The sequence below is a fragment of the Monopterus albus genome, unplaced genomic scaffold (genome assembly GCF_001952655.1).
Source record: "Monopterus albus unplaced genomic scaffold, M_albus_1.0 scaffold106.1, whole genome shotgun sequence".
NCBI classification, from domain to species: domain Eukaryota; kingdom Metazoa; phylum Chordata; class Actinopteri; order Synbranchiformes; family Synbranchidae; genus Monopterus; species Monopterus albus.
This window is the reverse complement of record NW_018127986.1, coordinates 2,397,174-2,421,854: the sequence shown is the minus strand read 5'-3', so window position 1 is coordinate 2,421,854 and position 24,681 is coordinate 2,397,174. Positions and strand designations below refer to the sequence as shown.

The window sequence follows — 24,681 nt, the reverse complement described above, 5'->3', positions numbered from 1 at the left end:
TAACTATGTTTAGGTCTAGGGTTGATTAATAGGCTTGTCGCCAAGCAAATCACAACATATTAATAAATAATAATCAATCAAAAGTCTTTCATCACATGCAAAGCTTTATCTCTGCACCAAGCAAAGCATGCAGCAATCAGTATTACCGTTTTGAATTATCAAGCGTATTAGATGTACAATGCTATTAAGACATTGTGATCTGACTTGGCACTATATACATGGCTCTTACTGCTTACTCTTCATTATTATTTTCCTGTTTCATGGAATTTTATATCAGCTGTGAATAAAACACAGAGACAGATGACTGGAGGGCAGACCACGATGACTGTACCAAGCCCAAACTGCTGGTCAGATGTGACTGTCATACAGTACCTGTGTGTATGTGTGCCATCATGCCTGTCAGCACACATGCAGTATCATTGTAAACTTGTGTGGGATTTTTGTTTGTGTGTGTGTGCTTTTTTAAATAAAGTTGTCACCAGCAAGCGTATTCTGTGGTGGTAATCACACTACCAATCTGCCCACAGCAGCTCTGGCTGATTGAATATGTCAGAGGGGATGAGTCCAATCACAAGACAGCTAAAAGCTAAAGTTGGGGCAAAATAGCTGTAGAGGAGAGATGTAAAATGGTAAATGTTTCTGGATATTTATCAGTGGCATGTTGGGTGTGTGAATGGGGGTGGTATTCTCTCCATTTCATCTCAAGCGCCTCTTCCAAGCGAGGCATTGATAAATGAAGCTTATTTGAATATTTATGTGCTGTGAGGCCAAGATAAAGAATAGATGGTCCAGAAAGAATTGGAGCTGGCAGACCCATCTGTCTTTTCTGGTTCACTCTTATTGTTGTTGTTGTCCCATTACCACAAATTCCTTCTTTTGTCAACAGGGAAACAAATTACAGGGGACACATGGCTATCGCTTGTCTCCTTCACTCAGGCAGAGTGGTGTCATCTTCCCACATTAAGAGGCTTTACCATGCTGAGTCACCATTTTACAGCAACACGCTCATATATTGTCTGTCCAAGTTGATGTGTGTTGGTCAAGTGTGGATTTGTGAGTGCGACCTCTGCCTTGTGTCACTCAGGTTGTTGTATTTTTGTCAGGATAGACGGGATGCTTTGTGCATAATATATGCAGGCGTGGATGTTGTAAGCATTAGCAGAAATTAACTTGGAAAAAAGTGGCCACAGATAGTAAAAGGGCAAAATTATCTTCTAATCAGGTTACCTGAGAGTCTAAAGTCTCTCACAAGGCTCCCCTCCCTCAACACAGTCTGACACATAAACACAGAGAGCAGTTGTTAGATTTACAGTTCAAAGAAGAGGCTGAGAATTAGCACAGATAAATGGGCTCTATATAGGATAAGATATAACAACATCATCCAGAGTTTGGATAAAGGCATACATGCAAGTGTGTTTTAGGTTTAATACACATCATTCTATAAAGTTCAGCTTGTCAGTATAAAAACAAGACTTTCAGTAATCAGAACATGTGGGGTTAGTTGACTGAATTTAAGTCTTCCCCCACAAAGGGACTTCCTACTCGTACACTTTATCTTAGTGACTGAAATATCCTGTTTTTCATTACTGTGCTACCAGTCTCTTTCATCCCTCTCAAAATAAGAATAGTGTGGGCATCCTGTCACACCTCCTGATTCTTAAATCCAGTGTGGCAAGAGTTAGTGAGAATGGAGCCATATTTTTTTTCCACTGTATTCAAAATGCTGTTTTATCCTGGTGAAACAGAAAATTAACTCCCTGCTTTCTTCATCCAGCATGAAAAATAACTAAAATGTTATTGAATCTTGCCTAATCTAAGAAGACTAATATATCGTGTAGATTGTATTAAAAATTTGGAGGCTATAAGTATTAGTTTGGCCTTCCACTGATAAATTCAGTCCTTGAATAATGGGGAACTGGGAAAAAGACCCTCTTAGAGGGTAATTGGGAACCACTCCTATCCGTTTTAATTATTTACACAGCTCTGTTTATGTCATCTGCAATGGCTCATTTTCAAAAAGGAGCCGCTGTTTAACAGCACTTTATCTGGCATTGAAACAGCACCCTAATTTCTTAAATACTCATGTAACTAATTTCCCAAACTGCTGAAGTGCAAAATGACACGGCCATCAATTATGTTCACCTTAAGAGTTCATTATTTTCCAGTAGACACACATTCTATAACTGCTATAGTTTTACACAGTAACAGCCCATTGCAGCAGCATAAAAACCCACTCCTAGTTAAGGGCTCTCCTTTCACTTTATTGTCCTTTCAGGTGAAATACCAACCTTGTGTTTCAAGGCTTTCACAGAGTTCAGACTTGGCCTCTCCATTGGGCCTCAGGCTGCCTTTGGGGTTGAACTTGTTGGACATGGTGGCTGCAGTGACCACAGCCTTCAGGCTGCGCTTGCGCTTGGGTACATTCTGCTCTGGATGAAAGAGAATCACGTAGACCTTAGGCATGTAGAGCATTCCCAGAGAGACCGACGCACTGAGACTTACAGAGATGGTCAGGGTTGTGGTCTGGATATACATCTGTATTATGGAAGAGACAAAACAAAATCATTTTTTCAGACTGTGCTAAGTGATGGACAGTGTTCTTGTTTTAGATTCCCTGCCTAAGCTGAGAACCGCACGATGAAGTATGAGCCTGCACAGTTTGAAATTATAGTACATTAAGTCTAATTCATGTCTTTTATTCTTAGTCAATTTTCCAATAAAGCTGCAGGAAGAAGAGATTTTTGGAACATGTGGTTACTGAGGCTTTTAGAGTCTTCCTTGTAGGACAGACACAGCAAAATAGTCAGATAATATTTGTATGTAAATTGCAGCTTCTTGTGAAGAAGCAGGTTTGCACAGCAGCTGGTAGCACATGGTGATGGCATACAGTACCCCTTATCATGTTCTTTTATTTTTGAATGCTGAGTTAACAACTCATGAACTCTTTCATAGCTGTTTGTCTATTTATGATACACAACTAACGGAGCTGCTTCCGTGACAAGTGTGTATGTATTCTGCATAAAGATATTTTTACCCTGAAGTTTTTAGACAACATAGGGATTGTACACTTTCTGAAGTCAGTGTCAGCTGCAACTCACAGCTGGGTAGCAGAGATATAGCTACAGGCAACAACTATAGAGCAGAGACAAACCTCCTGTGGTGTATTAGAAGTGCCTGTCAGTGACTTTTCATTTATGATGATTATGCCAGAGCACATACAGTCTATCTCTGATTTGTTGCTGTAGGGAATGTGGTGAGTCAGTTAAAAAAAGAAAAAGGTACTGTAGATCATATGCTATACTGACACATGAGTATGAATTGCTTTACATTTTAATGTACAGTGACCAAATACAGACACTGACATAGAAACACGATTCAAATGGCAGTTTTATGAACAGAGTTGAAACCAATCAAAGGAATTTGAAGACTTGTTTCACAGTGAGCCTACTTCATCTTTTCACAGTGCTCCAGTCAAAAACATGATTTACAGAAAAGAGGAAGAACAGTTGATTTGGTCTCTGATGAAAATTGCTGAGGTCCTCAGAAGCTGATGAACACAAGACGAAGAAGAGTGTACAGTAGAAACACAGCTGGCAGACATCTTTCAAAGAGATTTGCCTGAGGTTTGGTCTCATATTACACTTGCAGACATCACAAATGACTGTGTCATTTGGCTTAGATATAGTCCACAGCCCTATGCTAGCATGTCAACATTTACAGATGTTTCCCATCATAGGGTTATGATGTACGTACTGTATGTTGTAACTGCAAGTTACCTGAAAGGGTATAAAATTTCAAATGACATATTTGTAGTAGAGCATTTGTTTAGCTTCACTTTAGCTACCTGAGTGTTTTTGAATGGCAGACATGGTTTTGTTAGTCAAATCTAGCGGTGAAGAAAAAAATGTACCCCAAATCAGAAAAAAATCCAAATTAAAACTGAAAATAGTGATGTGCAAATCATATGTGCCCCGTATTATATTGAAAACAAACAACAAAGCAGCACATTATTTGATATGATTTCTACCTAATCAACTTTATTCTTGGTTCAAAATAAATACACATTTCAATCCTGATGCCTGCAACACATTCTAAAATAAGTTGGGACAGTAACGTGTTTACCATGGTGTGATGCTGCGTTCCTTTTCACAGCAGACGTTTAGGATTTAAGCACTGAGGACTCCAAGTGATTAAATGTGTTAAATGTAATTTTGTCCCATTCCTCCTGCAAACAAATCTTAAGGTGTGCAACAGTCCTGGGTCTTTGTTGACACAATTTGTGTTTCAAACTGCACCTTGCCCTGATGACACTTTTGTGCCAAATCATGATGGCGGACACCTGTTGACATCACCTGTTTCAAACGGAATCATCATTTCATTGTTCTTCTATATTACTGGTCCTAAAATGCAGCCATCTCAGGTTTTTTTTTAGAATGTGCTGTAGGCATCAGAATTGAAGTGAGTGTTTATTTGAACAAAAAATAGAGTTGATGAGGTATCACATCAAATAATGTGCTGCTGTATTGTTTCCAATGTAATACAGGACACAGATGATTTACAAATCATTTTCAGTTTTAGTTTTGATTTTCCATACGTCCCAACCTTTTCTGATTTGGGGTTGTACAAAATGAAACAAATAACATGACCTGACTATATTATATGTTGCTGTAATAAAAAAAAAAAAAAACTGTAGCTAATTTTGGCTTATAAAGCCACGCCAGATAAGAAATAAAGATGCAAATGCACAATTGAAGTGATAGGGCATTGTTTTCTGTCATACTGCAAACAGCACATGCACATTTCTTGGTGACAGAGGGGGGAGTGTGGTAATCTCCTGAGAAGATTACATGTGGTCTGGGGTGAGTACGGAACAATATTGCTACCCCTTTGGAGTACAGAGTGGAGTCACTTGTGAGGGGAGCCAAGACCTTTGTCTACTTCCATTGGCCCTGGTGACATAAATTTTTCCCTGGCATGCCAGTATGACTGCCAATCTGCTCCATCGGCACAGCTAGAGAACAGGTCTTGGAACAGAGACCTTAGTGGGCTGAACCACTGTAAAGTTTCTTTGAGGCAGGATTGCTCTGTTTTTGTCAGGAGACATCAAATCTTTTGTGCACACAGCTGCTGTCCCTACCTGCTATATGTGCAAAGCATGTGAACAAGAAGCCACTACACCACCAATCATCAATATTGTTGGTAACAATATTCCTACTTGTCAACATAACAGGTGTGGAAAAGGCCTACAGACAAGATTTCACAGCTGATATTTTGATTGCCATAGCAGGAAAAGCAGAGGTGTCATTAATAACATTGTATATGACTGCGTTTTTTTGTAGATCCAGTTCTAGGCTACTATTTTTTTGCATATTGACTTACTAGCATGGCTCAATGGGACACATAAATGAACTAAACTTTTTATCACCTGTGCTTTGCCTGCTATGATAAGTCAAAATGTATGCTGTTAAAAAAAAGGCCTACTAATTCTTAACTGGGTTGGGTTTCATACAGGTATTCTGTGTTTGGAACACACTTGAAAGGATGAGATTATAGCAGGCTGTTGAATGACCTATTGAATTAGTATTTAACTAAAACATTTACATTTTTGGATAGTCACATCCAACAAAATTGAACTAATATGTAAAAATGTATATGACAATACTAGATGAATAAAGAGGATAGTACACTGTGACTGAAAACAGGATTAAAAGTAGCTAAATATGCACTGAGTGTTTCTTTCAATAGTTTATGATATTTTACAGTTAAACTGTCTAAAGTTTCATTTCATGGTATAATTCATAGTATCTTAAAGTGCTTAGTGTGTTATTGGCACAGCACCATAGCATTTCCATACTGCTGCTTCTACTGCCGTTGGTAGTTTGACGTTTGGTCTACATCGCTGTTGAGCCGTCTGAAAATTTGCACTTGTAAGAGGTAATTTGTGATTCACTTTCAATTGACAAGAAACAACAGCCACAACAATTTTGTTACTTCACATCTATTTCTATACTTAACACCTCATTCTGTGTGCAGTGACTTGGTATTCCCACCCAGTGAAGCAAAATAAAAAATACACACAGAAACACAATTACAGAAAACGTATCCAAGCAAACTAGAGGTGAATGAATTATCCTCATGAGGCTCTAAAAGCCACAGTGGAACCACAAAGCCATCATCTTATCATGAATAGTGGCAGCATCCACAAACACAAGATGCTAATTCTATACAACTATCATAATTTGAGTGTCCATTTCCTTCACAATGGGGTGCACAGGAAATGTTCTGTAAACACACTCCAAATGGAAAACTGACATCTAACATGCTCAAGTGAATTTAATTGACTTGTGGCAAGTACAATTGCTGAAAGCTTTGTCAATATGTTCTGAAACAACAAATTATAAGAATGGGGTGAACTTGGTTGGTTATATTTTCAACACTTTCAAAATGGAACACTTACCTTTTCTGCTGATTGTGAGGTCCCAAAGAAGATGGGGATGAAGGCAAGCCATACAATGCAGGTGGTGTACATGGTGAAGCCAATGGGCTTGGCCTCATTGAATGTCTCAGGGACCCCTCTGGTCTTGATGGCATAAACGGTGCAGGTGACCATCAGCAGCATGCTGTAACCCAGCAGACAGATGAGGGACAGGTCTGATATATCACATTTCAGAACACCACGTGCCATTTCAGGATTGGCTGCGCGCTGGTCCTCATAGTCGATGATAGCTTGTGATGGGTCGACACCAAACCAGATGCACACTCCAAGGAGCTGCACTGATATCAGGCTGAACGTGATGACTAACTGGGAGGCTGGGGAGATGAATCGAGGTGCACTGACCGACATTTTGCCCTGCTCAAAAATCCTGTAGATTCGATTAGTCTTGGTAAGCAATGCTGCATAGCTAATGCTCATACCCAGGCCCAGGAAAATCCTTCGCAGTGAGCATACAAACACATCAGGAGTGGAGATCATGAGGAATGTTGTAGCATAACACAGAAAGATACCCGTCAGCAGCACATAGCTCAGTTCTCGACCGGATGCTTTAACAATGGGCGTGTCATTGTAGCGTATAAAGGTGACAACCACAAATAGAGTGGCCATGATGCCCAGGACAGCGATGAGAACAGGGAACACTGCCCATGGCGAGCTCCACTCCAGCTTGACAATGGGAATAGGAACGCAGCCAGTGTGGTTCTCATTAGGTCGCAAATCGAAGCGGCACATCTTGCAGGTATAAATGTCTGCCTGATACTGATAACCATCACAATTCTCACAGTGCCAGCAACATGGAATTCCCTTGACTATCTTTTTGCGCTGACCAGGACGGCAGAGTTGGCTGCAAATAGAGGAGGGGACTTCTTGTGTACCACCAGGCCACTGCATCTCATTTATCTGGAGGGAAACGGACAAGAAAGGAGAGGAGTTTGCAGAAAGGTCAGGTTTATTCCAGCTCACCACATCAACCCTACACTCAGTTCACCACTATAAGGCAATTTTATATTAGGTTTAAAATAGCCTTTAAGCGATAGTATAGCAAAACACATTATTGCATATTTTTACACTGATTAAAGATTAAACAACACTACATAATGCATGAGGACACACTTCAGTTAACACTTGGTAGGTTAGTTTACACACAAAGAAGTGCATGATGGAAAAAACTGTAAATGGGATATTCACCACACAAAAGTGGCACTCTATCAGTGCATGTTTAAGGTCTTTCAATTACAACTCAACCAGAAATGACTTTTCCATTTAATTACTTTTAATTACTCAAGGAAAGATAAATAGCATCTTGGTGATACTGCAGTCTCAACATAGTGCAATACAGTGTCATGTACCTCTGATGCTGCATGAATGCTATTATTATTACAAGTTCGATTAAGAGGCCTTATTAAGTGAAACTGGGATTGGAAAGGGTTTATTCGATTGTTCAAATAAACATCTGGATGGATTAGATTACTGGTTTTCTGTCTGAAAAAAAATCTGTATATGGCATTCTTGGTTTTCCTTGGGTGTCTAACATGCCGGCAAAGCTGGGAAAGTGATCTGTGTGCAGCAGTAACTCAGGACCTTGATGTCTGCAGTAATTGAATACCATACCTACAGGATGGCCAGAAACAAAATAAGAACACCTGGAGGCTGATTTATAAAATAAGCTTAAATGATGCGCACACATTGTTCTTGACAAAGCTTGATATTTGATACAAAGCATCTTTGATGCAAAACACATGAAACGGTGCAGATTCTGTGCTCCGTGTGATTGTATATGTTGAGGGGAAAACTATGTAATGATGACAAATATCAGACTTTGGTTAATATAGAAAGATGCCCTTGTCTTTTTACTGTAGACCTAATCATATGAGCATAATGGTGAGCGGAACTGTTGTGGGAATACTGTACAACACACTCTGTACTAAATCATTTTTTGTCCTGTATGTTTACAAATGAATTTATTTCATCAACTGATGCCCTGTAAAGCCCGACATAAACTGCATTGTACATAATCTTTGATAAGTTTTAAGTTAGTCTACATGGTGGAGGTAAATAGGTGAACTCTACCATGTGTGGCAATATTACAGTTGCTGTAGAATCCATAAAAAATGATTACAAGTTATGAGGCTACTTTGGCACTGTTGGAGGAACATAAGCTCAAATGAGAGTGTATTTTGAGGTGGTAGACGCTTTAGTCCTAACTGATGAAGGGTACACATCATTGCAGTTTTTTTCTGTAAATAATGGTGACAAACTGTCCTCCTCCTGTTCCTCTGTTCATTGCCTATAGGACCCATGGTCTCAACATTTGTGATTCCAGTTGGTGAAGTTCCAGATTGTATTTTTCTTTTTTTTTCTTTTGTATTTTCATGTCTTGATTGATTGAAACTTATTTTGGGTGGTAGTCAAAGTCTAATATTGCTGATATTGAGCCAGCCATACTGTAGCTTAGATATATTCAAAATATTCATACGTCTAAGTGGAGCTGATCTGTCCAGTGGCCAATGATCTTGTATTCTGTGGTCTTATTCATGATCTGGTATTGGTAGATTTCATAGCGACCAGGAGCATCTCCGTTCACGTTGAAGACCACCGGGGTGCCAGCAATTCCTGAGGATGATGAAAAAAAGAAGTTAATTATGTTTTAAAGTACAGTTGGCCACTTAATGCTGAACTGTGATGCTGGACATAATGTAATAAGTGAACTTATTCTTTGAGATGAGATGAAATGAGCTCACAAGGGGACTTCAGGCCAGTGCTGTTATAGTGTTAATGATGAGAGCAAAATAGATGTTGACAGCCATGTTGTCCTGGTCCTTAGAGGAGGGCCAGCGCTGCTGTCTGTTCTTGTTCCCATATCATTTCACACTCCTTCATTCTGCTCATTGCTCCATTGCTTGTTATCTGCAAGGTCCCCACTCACAGTGCTAACAAATGACAGCACTGATTTTATTACCACTTCGAGGACTCTCTCTCATCCCCCTGCTTTGTGTTTCTGCCTATTTTTGAGCCAAGCTGTGAACCCCTCTTCAGCTTCCCAACTCGTTAAGAAATTGCAGTGTGAAGGAACTAGGATTCACAGATTTAGTGTTGAGAGCACATCACAGATCATCTGAGGAAAGGGCCATTAATAGCATCCTCATCTCTGTCTGTTTGCTCCTACCAAATTAGCTTTCTCTCTTTCAGTGTGATCTCCTAATACTCAGCAGTTCTGTAGTATGTTGAAATGGGGGTGGAAAGTGCAAATAAAAAAATGCCCTGAGTCAACTTGCAGCTGAAATATGTTTTGGATTACCCACAGTATTTGGATATTGTGTGCAAAAGATTATGGAGCTACATTTTCTGCTGGGTATTTCTGCAACAGAACAAACTCCTGCAGGAGAGTTGTGCATATTCCAAAAGTACTGACTTTACTATCTGTTCTTAGAAATTAGAGGAATTGTTTAATTTAGTGTTTTGTGGCCTTTATTAGGTCACGGCATGGATTGTTGAACCTGTGAGTTACAGGTTACTAAAATGTTTGTTGTCTGAGGCTTTGAGACCCAATGGCTGTGAAACTGAGCTTTGTTTTTGTTACTTAAATTCTAATAACTTTAAAGTAAATCTTTGAAATAACAGACCTGCTTATTGGCAATGTATTCAAACAAAACAGTAATAGTTGTAGTTGATAAATAACGGGCCCTCCACTCCAGTAAAATTCATTAGCTAAAATGACAAGAAGACTAATGCATTTACAGATGTATAAAAATGATCAAAATAAAATACAGATTCTGCAATAGCACTTCAAGGGCATTCACTACAAACCTAACATTGCAATTAAAATGTAAAGATTCCAATATTCAGAGCTGTCAGAGATTGTAATTGTAATTGTAATTGTAATTCTACTTTAACTGCAGGCTGAACCTTACATGATTATTGGCCATTCAGTTGTGCAGAGTTAAGGACCAGTGCTAGGGTTGATTATCTTTTCAGCATTCCCTCCTCTATTATGACACTTTTGTCAGGAATACTTTAGTGTTTCACACTGTCATACCTTCACGACTGGTTGTACTGCTTAATATTTCTAGTTCCCTAGACAGGCAAGATTAAATATTAAGCAGTATCTGCACTAAATCCTATTACTATTCATTGGTCTGAGCAGAGGACTACTTTAATCTTATCTGCACATCATACATATGCAGCAAAACCTTTTTAATATGGCTTAATTATTGTTAGTAATGTTTGAGCAAATCACTCTAGCATTTAGTGAAATGTATGGACTGTATGATCCTGTGAATGGGTATTCACCTTACACCCAAATCACACTAAGTAATCAAACCTCATGAAAACAGGCAGATTTAAATGATTATATTGAAACCTTGATACTGTTGGTAACCTTTAATCAAAACACCACTTTACTATCAGGTTCATCTTATAAAGTTACAATAAAGTTATAAAGTTGACTGATAAAGACAAATTAAGTACTGATTATGTACAGTTTCTGAATGCATTAGATTACGACCTTAACGCCATGCATCCAGAAGTATCAACCTAAGGTTTCGATTATTGTCATTTCCACACATACATTTGACACACAAGCAGGGAAATGAAATGCCATTGCTCATGGGAGGAACAAAGAACAGAAACCACAGTCCTAAGGGTGCGTGTCCACATCCTCCATCATGGCGACCAATAGCATTTACATTCGTCAGCATTTATTTCTAAGTGCTGTCAGCATAGATGTCTATAGACACTTTCCAGGAAACCTGGGATCATGTAGACCGTTCTGTTGTTTTGCTACAAACCCTTTAAATTACCAGTTCCTCTGTGCCAAGGCAAAGCAGGTTCTAGATAATTGATTTTCCAATTAAAACAGTTTTAACCCTAATAGTGTCAGTGCTGACAAACCTTCCAGTAACATAATAAATAAAGGAACATAATGAATAAAGGAATTCATAAAGAACTGTCAAAAGCCGAATTCTCTAACACAAGCCACAGTATTTCTATGAATGCCTTACTCCACTGCTCTCTGGCTTGTAATATCTGACAAACATGACTGCAGGATACAACTTTAAACTTTTTTTTTTACACAAATGTGGACTGACCTGTTTACATAGTAATAAGCACACTCTGGAACAGGTAAACAGTGTCTTGACTTTGAAGATGGAGCTTACAGTAAAACACTGCTGCTGAGTTTCCTTTCAGTCTCAATTAGGGATCAAAAATAACTGCTGAAAACTAGAAACATTAACCTTTATTATCCACAATGATAAAGGTTATGTTGACTACATTAAAAAAAAGTTCACCCATGCTTTTCTCTGTTTTCACTACTTTAAAACGTCTTGATTCTATAAACCAAACCAACTGTGTTGATGTATATACCATACCATTATTAGTTTAGACGTGCCTCCCCAGCTACATACATGAGAGGGTCAGAATATTAGGAACACCACCTTTAACTATGAGCTCAATAACAGACATATAATTGAATTTATACATTTATAGTTAAAAAGAGCCAGTGGAAGTGGAAGTCTCACAGTGGTGGAAGAAGTGCTCAGATCTTTTACTTATGTAAAAGTACTTTGTTACAGGTTTAAAGTCCTGCATTCAAAATGTTACTTAAGTAAAAGTACAAAAGTATTAGCACCAAAACATAAAGTACTAAAGGCAAAAGTACTCATTATGCAGAATGGCACATTCTTGTATATCATATTATTGTATTATAATTACTGATGCATTATTGTGTACATCACATTTAATATTGCAGCTGGTAAAGGGGGAGCTAGTTTTAACTTTCTTACATGCATTTAAAAGTTGTTGGCAGCATTTTGACAACACAGTATAGCTGTGAAAAAAAAAAGCGAGGAAAACATCCTGTCACCTTTTCAGAACAACTAAGATGGCAAAAGGTTCAAATTATGCACAATTTGTTAAACCAGGCCCACACCCCCATGTCAGGCTAGCTAACTAGTTGGCTTCTAACAACGATTCTAGCCAGCAAACTAGCACTGATGACAGTGCAGGTGCAACCACTTTGTGCATAAAAGTTATATTCTGAGCATTTAATTGGATCAGTGTCCATATAAACAGTTAAGCTGGAATCTCTAATGAGAATGGTTTCTCTCTGACTGAAAAAATATCATCTATGAGTGAAATGGACAGTATTAAATAAAAAGAAATGACAATTTACAAAAAGAAACATATTGTCCATGTACCTGCAGCTATCATCAGGGAAATTATCTAATTAACTTTGAAGACTGTCCTCAAGAAACATTATTGGAAAATTTACAAGCTACTCAGCAGTAATTCAGATTAAGGTGGGATGTTTTCTGGCATGTTATTCGATGCATCAATTGATGAGGTCAGTCAACACACCTTAAATTTTAATGCAATAACTTAGACCTCTCCATTTGTTCTTACTGGTTCCCTGCAAGACGTAGACTTTACTGGTGATTGGCTCTTCACACCCTCCCAAAAATGTATATGAATATCAGCCAGATTATGCAGTTAATGCCCCTGACCACACCAGTACAGAGCTCCTGGCCAAATTACAAGCACTGTGTTTTGCTTCATCCAGAAGTTTCTTTATTTTTCTCATTTGGTATAAATTATTATCATGTACTTGTGTGACTGTTCCTTACCCCAAAATCTCACTCTATAATTGCAATACAACTAAATGTATCCATTACTGTATAATCATCTGTGAGGGGGGAGCAGGTTTGAGAAAACTGTGTCAGACTGCTCTTTTTCCATATTGTGCTTGATTATATGAACATTCGGACCCTCTACATATCTGACATACAATTATCTGCTGCTGTTATAACTACTTATGCTGGCCTAAGTTAGATTCTGTTCTGCATACAATTATAGACTATGTTCATAAGCCAGTGGGTTAAATTCCTGCTAGCCTATAATTAATTTTCAAAGTGCATCTTATTGTTGCTACAGTATTTCATAATGTTAGAATTATACATGTGTTTAACTGTAAATTAAAATCTAACTTTTTACACCTTTTCCCTTTTTCTAAATATTACTTTGTACATTCCAAACCAAAGATGACAAAACTTTGTGTCAAAAATAATTAAACTGACAAAGCCATTCCTGTGCCAACTGTCCAAACAGTATATGACCTGAGGAGGCTGCTATACACTTGCAGAAACAGGAAGTCTTTGTCATGTATGTCGTGGTTGGTCTTCATAACATTTAGAAACAAACAATGCAAAGCCAAAATTAGGTTCTTTTTTTTAGCTGTGAATTTTTTAGTATATATTTCTCCTCTGAATTTGGCACATTATCATACATAACAGTTATTTATCCAGATGTCCACCAGACCCCAGTAGAACACTTAAGTGTATAGATAGCTGAAATGGAACTAGAAGAAAACTTCATTCAAAATTACATTGACATTTGTAATAACATAATTATTCAGCTCTGAAATACAATATCATACTCAACAGCATTGTGCGATTTGCTTCATATGTTAAAGGTAGAGACAGCTTTTAATAAAACTATTTATTGTTTGTTCAGTATTTTTTTAAAATTCTTTTTACTTCATTTAATGTACACCATTACCCCTTAGCTCTAGACCACTGCATGTTTAACTTCACTGCCAAATCAAGACCAAACAGTGCAGAGGTGTTTAAGATAATAGGAGAGATAGCACCTTAAAAATTTGGATGTTGAATGTTTGTTAAAATCGTAAAAACACCACATTGACATATCAGGTGATGGTAGTTTTCAACAAACACATTACACAAAACAGTTTTGATACAGACCCCTTAAATGTATAATCTAATTATTTACTTACTTTTCTATGTAGCTGTGACCATATGCATACAAACTGAGCATTTTAGAGTTGCAACATCATCTTGCCAGTGTTTTCTGGTGGACAAACTCTGTAATGGTGGCACTGTTTCTATATTGCCTCAAACCTAGTTGGTTCTAGTTTCTACTTCTATTTTCTGTACTGCAGTTTCCTGCTACTTACTGGCCAACATAGAGACCACTACCATATATCTGCACTTTGGCTGTCTTAACATTTTAGGTGTTCATAAGATGCATTTATAGAGAGTGACTTCTAAAATCTAACTGTCAATGCAATGTGACTTTTAATGATTGTAGGTTATAAATGTCACAGTTTAAAGGCCAAGGCCTTTCAGGGTCTTATTTTTTCAAAGGGCACAGAGGCCACTTGTCTGGGCACTAAGGCCGATCGACAAAGAGACATGTTGCATGAATGTGGTCATTCTTTAAACATGAATTAAACCTTCTTTCTTTCAACAGAGGTAAGAACTATGCATTTTGATAGTCAAGAAATATTTACACTTTAATGAAAACAAACTTCAGAAGATAACTGCTCTGTGTAAAATGCAATAGAGCTTAAGAGATCCATGGTTCCAAACTAACGCTACATAAATATCTATAATTTTATGATTGCCTGTCTAAAGCACAGGTCACAACTTACTAAGAAGTTTAGGCCTGTATTCATTTGTCAGCATGTGCAACGTTGATATGGGAGGGTGTTAATGAGAGAGGAAGAGTGCTGAGCTGAGGAGATTGTAGAGAATCATTCATCTGACGCCACATCTACACACAATAATTACACAGGTGCACAAAATAACACGGCTTATGAGTCATAAATTCTTATCAATCGTGTTAGAAGTATTATTAAATGAAGTCGGTCTGCTGCACAGATGCTTGTTTAGATTATGAAGGTGAATATATACTATAATTTATGACTCAAGGTACAAAGACAAATCCTGTAATGGCACATTGGCTGTATAAGTCTCACCATGACTGTATATGTCTTCATGGTGAAGTGTGAGGGCAACGATGACAATGGTCATCACAAAATGTATCCCTGGTTGTGTGTACATAAATATATTTGATTCACATTTCTTTCTGTCTCCAGATCGACTGTATTTGCCAGTAACAATAACAAAAATATGATTTGTTTACATAAGTCAACTACTAAAAAAACTGATGCCTGTTTTTGTTGCTGGGTACCTCACTTCCTCACCTCATTTATGTACAATTTTAGCTCAGCAGCCAGTGCTCATAAAGCAGATTTCTTGCATGGGCACAGGATAAGGGGGAAATCTCACAATTCACCAACTGCAAATAAACATACTATTCCTCCTGATTGTCAGCCCTCCTACAAACCTCAACATCTTATACTTGCTGGGACTAATTTGTATTCAGTAGCCTGATAATTGGAGACCAATGTATAGCCTTAAAGCCCAAACCATGAAAGTTGCTTTAGATAGCACCACACACATGAATGCTAGTTATCCAAATTTCTTTTGTACAAATAATGTGATGCTATATACTGTATAGCTGGGAACTTGCTTGTTCTTGATTTTAGTTACTTGCGTATCATATACCTCTACGTGCACAGTAATTGTGAGCGTTCCTAGGTGGAAATTACATACCTGTAAAGTTGACATTGCGGATGTATTTGAGGAGCAGTGTGCCGTTGATGGTTTCCATCTTAGAGCAAAGTCCAACTTTTCCCGGACAGAGATCTTTGTGCATGTTGTGTAGCGCATGAGCCATGGCATAAACTGCATCAATGACAAATTGGACCTTCCCCTCTTGTTCATAGGATGAATCTTTCCCAATCCGCTCATGATCTAAAACACAAAAATGACAACTTCTGAATTTGCACCCTCATGCTTGATTCATTCATAAATATTTGAAGAAACATGATCACTGATTTGGTTTAAATTATATACAGTACAACATTTTTCTCAGACCCTTTTACTTGCCGAGTCAATGCAATCATGACAGGCAATCAGGACTAGAATTTATTTATATGGACGTAATAATCTTAGCAAAAATGTTGCTTCATAATCAATGAAAATGAAAGAACTACTGTAAGCAATGGCTACTGAGAGTGTAAAATGAAGCAAATGATAAGCCTGATTACCTAATTGTGAACTCATACTTAATTTATTTAGAGATTGGTGTTAAATTGTCCACGTTAGCCACTAATTTTATGCTATGTCTTCTAGTTATAAATCACAAAATATAAAATGGCCTCGTCTGCAGCCTTTCTCATTATGGTCTGTCGATCACAGATTAGACCCACTCAAGATAATTCAGTAAGACCCTGTGACTTATCCTAATCTGCCTCAGGCAAGTTGAGAGTGTTTGCAGTACTGTGTTGCATCACGCAAAGCTCGAAATGACTCAAATAGGTTCAAATATGCAAAGGTTTGTGAATATACATAAACCTGAGATGTTGCATGAAAAAATTCTCAGTGTTGACTCAGGTCCTGTTTATATGATCCCCTAATGTTTATTCACATCACACAGCACCTCTCATCCATTTACCAAGAGCACAGAGCGTGATAGAGTGGTGGTGGAGGAGGAGTGAAAGATACACAAAGACAAGCCTAATCATTCTTCACTATTAGTGTAATTAGTTATGACAGGTGTATATTAGTCGTTGCAAGGGTTGTTCTAATGCTTTCAAAATGTGTTAATTACCAAATAAATACAATTAGCAACCTAATCCTTTTATTAGCCGATGCTTGGCCAGATGAGTTGAGCAGGGAGAGTGACAGGAGGACACTGTTACCGCTTCAAGTAATACGTGTGTACACCAACAGCAAGAAGGGACAGGAACTGAACTGGAAAAATGGAAAAAATTAAGAATTTAAAAGCTTGACTTCAAGTACAGTTTACACACACCAGAGTCTGTCATTCTGTATGTTTTGAGTGTCTGTTGCAGCAGATTTGCCAAGAAGAGCAGTATAAATGTAAGTTAAGACCTGCTGACAGTTAAATATGTTCTTGTGATATGTTAAAAGTAGGCATAAATGAAGCAAACCCCTTGTTTACTGAGTGATGGGAAGCTTTACTCATTGGCTAGTAAGCTGTCTGTGCTGAAGACCTTAAGATATGCTAGTTTTTTATTTTCATATTTAATTCCTAAAGCTCATCATAAGAAAAAATTCAGTTAGCAGGACAAACTCTTAAAAGAGCTCACAATTTGTTCTTTGACAGATTTTAGTGCTGGCACAGCTGTTATGAAAAGGCTGAGTAAACACACACTCCACGTGTGCTGCTTTAACCATTTTTCATTGACAGCCCATTTAAGTGCCAGTTTTCATTCCTTCCTTCATTCCACATTTCCCTCTGTGAGTGCACGAGGGTTAAAAATTGATTCTTAGAATTTGAAATTAGTTGGGACAAAAAAGTCTTTTGACAGATGCTTCCAAAATTTGAAAAGCATGTCAATTACAAGAAGAAGAAATATATTTTGTAATCAGAAAGAGGGAAGACAAATAATCAGTGAAATTATGGATTATATTAGACTCTTCTTTATTCTTTGTGATAGTGGCTTAAGTGCTTACTAAAATCGAACCAAAAACAACGACACCCTGTAATAGAGGTTTGTTTGCATCAGCTCAGTAGACGGTCTGCTGTACACTGGCCTGTTTCCCTCTGCTTTGAAGCTCGATGCTCTTACACAATAATTACATCCCCTGATTGTGAACTCTGTTGAGCTTGAAGCTGAAAACATGGGGTTAATTTGTGAAGTAATTTGTATTGCATCATCTCATTTTATCTGTACCATCGAAGAATGCCTTGAAAGAGCAATTCAGAATAATAGCTCATGTCAGAAACGCAAAATGTGGAAAGCGTGACCATAATCAGTTTGTTGTGCTGCTGTAGGTTGTTTCCTAATCATTAAAGAGTAGCTATTGCTCTGAAATGTGATAATAAATATACAATTTAAATGATCTGCTTATTGTTTGAGGTCTTTGTGTCACTGCTTTCAGTTAAGAATTTAAACTCAACAGATGATTTGTTCTTTTCGCCGTCTCATTCACAAATTTAAGGCAAGATGAGCACAAGATGAACAGGATTCATATTTTGTCTGCTCACCTTGTAAGATGTGTGTGGCAGCCATTTCTCATCTCAGCAGCAACACTTTTAACAAGTACTGGGTTTAAACAGATGAATAGTTTTTTGTTTGTTGTTATTGTTGTTATCTATATGCTCCCACAGTATTTGCTTGCTTAGATGAGGCAATTTAACATCAGTGACAGGGCTCAGAATATTTAAGGAGATTGAATGTAGCCAGTTATTCTATAAATGTGTGCTACAGGCAAAGTGGAGCCGGGGTAGGCAGTCTGTCACAGCCTCCCTCTCCCCCTCTCTTTCTCTCTCTGTTTCTTTTACACATAAATACACAGAGACATCTGACTTATTAGTCAGCTAATGGCCCGCTCTTGTATAGAGGTGCATGTTTGAGTTTCCTCTAATGCTTCAGTTTCCCCAAACAGTCCAAAGACATGTAAGTCAGGTAGACCAGTGGTCCTGAATTATTTAGACTTTTCACCAATTAAAATTAAACAATATGCACTTGTAACCCCTCATAATATTAGATTAGAAGCATTTTTTCTGGATGTGAACAAGTTAATGCATGAAGAATTATGAAAGAAAAAAATATAGGAAAGACAGACATGAACATAATCTTTGGCAAGTTTGTATTTTTTTCCTTTTCTTAACTGTCTTAATTATTGTGTATGTGACCTTTTAAATGCAGGTTGGCAACCATGTGAGTAGAATGAAGATAGATTTGTTAAGTCTGTGCTTTCCCAGTGCATTTTTACCAGTCCCCATTTTCTCCCACATTCCATTAACTCCTCTTCTACCGGCTCCGAGGAGATGTGGGTGGATTCTGTGCTCAGATGTAAGCTCTGCCATGTTTTGTCAGCTGACATTCTCTATATTTTTGGCGCTGCCACAACCAATAACACCAACCAGTAAGACTTTCTGGGGGAGAAATAACAACAAAAATGCTTTTATCCTGTTTCATTTGTTGGGGCAACGAGCAGCCAGATAATATTGATGTTATCCATTATCAATATAAATATATGACTCATGTAGGCAGACAATAAAAGGATTTTTAGTAATATGAACTAATTTTACCCCTGTAAATCTTTATTATATACAGTATCTAAATATGAACATAATTTATATGATACTTTTTGCAGATGTCTAATTTGGTATTTTTGACTAAAAATGCAACAGCAAACCTTTGATCCCACAGTTACTATAAATATGGATAAAAGTTTAGCAAAATACTGGCTTTGATGTTTAGTTGTAACCAATATCGTCCTTCCACAGCACTGCAGAAGTAATACACTTCCACGTTTAGAAACTTACTGAATGCTTAGGTGTGCCACAGGAAGGTTAGCGGTGCAAAACAAGCAGTGATGTGAATGAAGCCGAAACCTTGCTACTGTATTGCTACTGTATCTTTTTATCAGTGCTCTGAGTTTTCATCAAGACAAACCTTGTGATTCAGAAAGAACACCATGATCCAGAAAGCTCCAGGTCACACAGTATGCTCCGGTTTGCAGTATTTCTTTGAATAGAGGCAATTCATTTCCTTTCTTGCCGACCTTTGCCTTTTTTTACTCGTACACACAGATTTCCTTTTGTTTGTATGGTGGGGAAATTACAGACTTTATGTCCAACTAATGTGCTTAGTTGACAAAGTAGAATATAAGGTTATTTCTTGGTCACGTGTAGTTTTTGACCTACTGTGGTTGGTCACTCCAGGGAAGTGGATAAAGATAAAGTTTTCATGATCCAGTATACATTTTATCAAGTTTGATTGAAAGAAAAATGTATGAGTCTTTGTGACTCTGTAGACATTCAGCTCACACAGTTTGTTTAATTTTGGACTATTCTTCATATTCTTAATAGTAATCCTTATTAACCTAAAATGGAAAAAAGAAATGCGAAAACATATTTCCTCTTCTTATATTACAAACATAATAATTTACTAAACTATTTTATTTCCAGAGTGTTGTCAAGTTTATAAACTCTTTGTATTTTTACATTCATTCATACTGTGACACGTTACCAAGGATCCACTTAGTTATATCAGCTCACTGAACTGAAATGGTGTTAAATTGTGTGACAAAACATGCAATAACACAGTGCTAGCTGTCAGCCACAGTGGTTTGGGTGATGTTTGCTTTTGGTCACATATACTGTAAGTTTCTTGCCTGAAGATTTATAAAATAATAGTTAATGGGCTCTCCTAATGCCACTTAGTGGGCGGACTGACAAACCACTGTTGACATCCATTACAAATTCCCATTTTCTTATTCTAATTACTGTACAAACACTGGGCATCATCACCCAAATGACAAAAATAAACCAGTTGTTGAGAGTGCTCGTCATCATTGCTTCCAAAGACACAATCGGTCAGATCAAGTGAACTCATTGTTGCAGCTGTGAGCTACTGATACTGTAGCAAATGGGTTTTTCTTGTTGTTAGCTGTCTTTAAAAAGAACTTGTATGAAATGGACTACAGGTGAATAATTTCTCCACAGAGATGAAAACATCTTTTTATTTTTGTCTGATTTATCTTTTATCCAAATCTTGACATTTGGGTTGTTATGTCAGGAAAATCAAAGAGCTGTCAAACATTGTTTAGTTGCACTTGGTGTCCTTGATGGGAGGAACAATGAATGTCAGACAATTGAGCAGGCATGCAGGCATGTACTCCTGTCTGGTAGCCTTGATGACTCATGTCTGCAGGGACTGAAAGGAGCTAGTTTGCTTCACTCAAACTGTGAACCCCAGCCTGCACTGAAATGATGTCAGCAAGGAGCATTGCAGAGGCCGGTATCTTGGCCAACAGTCTAGTAAGACAGAAAACTTTAATTAAAGGAAATGCTGCATGGCGTAGCTAGACGTCTGGCAAATTGCTCTATTGCACATTCTACATTCTTAGCTGTTCATATACAAGGATACTAAAACTGGCATAAGACAAGCAGGGCCCTGAGCAATAGTTTGTCCTGCTTTGATTCAAGGAGATGTGAGGACTATGGTTTGTTAAATAAAATATTTACATGGCCATATAATTTTCACATCCCTGGTGGTGATTAGTCTTCCACTGATTTTTCAAGAAGGGAATTTATACTTTATACTCATATCATTACTGTGTTATTAAAGCAAAAAAAAACAAAACAACAAAAACCTTCTTTTGTTATACATTATGCATGGTTTATAAAGCACAGTATTACAGTATATAACGACTAACAAACACTAAACGTGGGGGCAGGAAATGATGGTGTTCTCAAGACGAACAACAGCGACGATAGTGATAGTACTCTCAGAAGGCTCAGAGTGAAATGACTGTACCTCTTACCTGTACAAATGTTTCGTCCCCCAGAGGCTACTCAGAGGACAAAAAGTGGCAGCAATACTTTGGCTCAAGTGCGACCACCATGTCAACAGATAGAGAAATAATTTTGGCTTTTCTGAAACTGTGAAATGTTCTAAGCATCTCTTTCTTTTGCCAAAAGACAAATCTCTGCTTAAGTGTTAGCTTTGCCTCTATTATACCAATTTAATATCTCCTATGGTACAGTATATGGTTTTTGGTGACATTTTGAGGTTGAAATGTTCTATATAAACTGGATTAGGAAGACAAAAAAAATTATACAGGTTCCACTGACTGAGCGAGACTAAACGCTGTCTAATAAAAAGAACTGTCAAATATAGTTCAGATAACATTACTATCCTGAACATTTCAATGAAATGTTCAGCCTCTCTACAGAGCTGCATCTGCAGATGTGTCTACAGATGTGCATCTGTTGTGCACATTGCACTGATACTGCCGGCCCAGTATGTTTAAAAGTTCCTAGCTAAGGTAACTTTTTGCCTCTACATAAACATGTCATAAACAGAATTCCTTTTGTAAATAGCTATTATTATTATGTGCCCTGATATAACCTGTTGTCCCACACCCACACAAGATACCTCATTCAGTTCTAATTAAAAATGAACAAACAAGCAATTTAATAACGTCAGTGGTGGTTTACACTCTCACAGTCACATTATTTATTTATGTTTATATTTTTGGGTCATTATCAGAATTAATCAATTTTCTTTTAAGCAAATTTAATGGGTAATATCACTCTCATGCTGCTAGAACTCTGCCTCCCTGAATATTTCTAAAACAGAGGAGACGGTTGAGGAAAAAGCATAGGAGGCATGACCTTGTGACTAGACAGTGTCACACAGTAGGACAGAGGATATGGGCGACCCTGACTGACCACTGCTCAGTGTAGCATGGACAGCTGGCAGCCAGAGCTAACTAGATATGTGTGGCTACTGTCACGCTCTCCTTGTCTCTGCTGGGGAAATAGGGGGTCTTGAAGCTTTGACAGTCACTAGAAGTGCCTTTATGGCATACCCTTGTTGTAGCTGAGCAAGCAGCTCTACTACAAGAGGCTCTCCTCCTGATCGTGTATTTCTGTGCGGTGGTGTCAGTACATAGCCATAGCCGTGCTGTTTACTGTGGTTGGCATTACTCTTTGTCAGTCCTAAATATCTTGCTGGATACTGGTAGGTCCCACTGTGGCGTTTCCTGCCACTGAAGAGGAATGCTGCTGTTTCTGGACATGTGGGTGCCCTAAGCACAAATGCCTTAGTGCCAGCACCCTGTTATCTAATTTATGGCTAATAAATAAATAAATAACAAAGTGACAAAAGCAGGTAACACAAAACTTGAAGTAAGAAGAACTACAAGTATACCAGCATCAGTGCTGCAAGTAATGGATAATAAGTATAGTTGGTAACAATTTCAATTAGCCCTGAGGTGTTCCTAATATTCTGACCCTCTCATGTATGTCAATGAGCAGGACAAAAATATACAGACACCTCTGAATATGTAGTCATCGTATGTAGTATATGTAGAATATGTAGTCCAGTACAACACCACCTTTAACTATGACCTCAATAATGAACATATAATTGAATTTATACATTTATGATAATCTCACCAAAAACCCTTTGACCCTTGACCCCAAATGTTAAGGCAGAAGTGTTGCATTGAAGTGCATACACATGTACAGGTGGTCATAATGTTATGCCTGATTGGTGTATAATAGAATAGCATGATTCACTGTGTCATTCTGTAAGCAGCACACATTTTGTGTGGACTGAACTATAAGATGAACAGTATTAGTTACCAAGGCTGAACACATGAAGAATAGACAGCTTCTGCAGTGCTGATTTTTGTGTTGTATTATACTCCATCATACAGACTGGTATATGAATAATGTGCTTCCTAGAAAAATTTCAGCTGCCAGCCTTAAATCACTCACTCTGGACTACTTGAGATGCAGTTTTGCACTGCACAGTTGGGTGGATCACAGGCCTGGAGAGCCTACTGAGTTGAACTACTTGAAATGCTGTTTATAATGAGATGATTGGATTTACTATTGATTATGTCTGCAGCACGTGGTGACATAGTTATGTGATTGCTGCTATGTTGTTGCCTGCTGCAAATTAAACTAGGCAACAAACATTAATTGCTCTCATACAGAATTTTATATTCACATTCACTTATCTACAAATGTCACATGTAAACCTAAATAAGTGTAGTGTGATTGTTTGAGAAGTATGATGACAAATACATACACTACTAAGTGTGCACACAGGTAATGCATTCACAGCAGACCCGGTCAATATTCTTGATCATGGACTGAGTGCCTTCTATTGACCGGGTGCCTTCTCTGCTATTAGGTAAAGACTCACTTGTGCATTTTTTGATGCCAGATCCTTTCTTCACACCATGCCGACTAAGTTTGCATTGGAAGTTATTTTCCCAGAATTCTGCAAACCAGATATTCCTTCTGTTGTTCTCTAATGTTCGACTGATGAAGTAGCGATCAAAACCTGAAAGAAATGGCGACAGATGCTGTTAGAATGTACAGTAATTGCGTAAATACTTGCATTTGACCTGGTTCTGAAGTAGAATTTTTAATAAGTAAACGTGTTGGGTTCTGATTCTAGTGGATAACTCCAAATGACCCATGGATTTATTGTTTCTTAAAGCCCAGCCCCAGATTCACTAGAGCAAAAGCTACAAAAACTCAGCAGTATTTTGGTTTGCCCTTAGCTGAACAGTGGAACCATTTGAATGAAGTTATGGTGTGTGAATATTATTGGATCTTAAAAAGTAACTGTTTAAAGATCAATTGTATGCTATCCATGAGATTTTAAAAACATTATTAAATCCAGATGTTTAGAATTCTCTAAAGCTTTAGAGGAATATGTAATTATTTATTGGCTTTGAAACATAGATTAGACAACTGTATTTATGTTTTTATATGGCTACATTATGCTGTAGTTTGACCGTATATTCTGTTATCCAGTGACA

General features: G+C 37.8%; 1 protein-coding gene across 1 annotated transcript in view; it reads right to left on the bottom strand.

The window, feature by feature from the left end:
* LOC109966118 (metabotropic glutamate receptor 4) overlaps positions 1–24,681 on the bottom strand; it is a 161,832-nt gene that overhangs the window by 6,190 nt on the left and 130,961 nt on the right. Inside the window, exons 6-10 of the mRNA XM_020610739.1 lie at positions 24,057–24,197; positions 15,907–16,107; positions 8,970–9,106; positions 6,458–7,393; positions 2,289–2,535 (exon numbers count right to left, since the gene is read on the bottom strand). Coding sequence (XP_020466395.1) covers positions 2,289–2,535; positions 6,458–7,393; positions 8,970–9,106; positions 15,907–16,107; positions 24,057–24,197 — 1,662 coding nt within the window. The remainder of the gene's footprint in view (positions 1–2,288; positions 2,536–6,457; positions 7,394–8,969; positions 9,107–15,906; positions 16,108–24,056; positions 24,198–24,681) is intronic.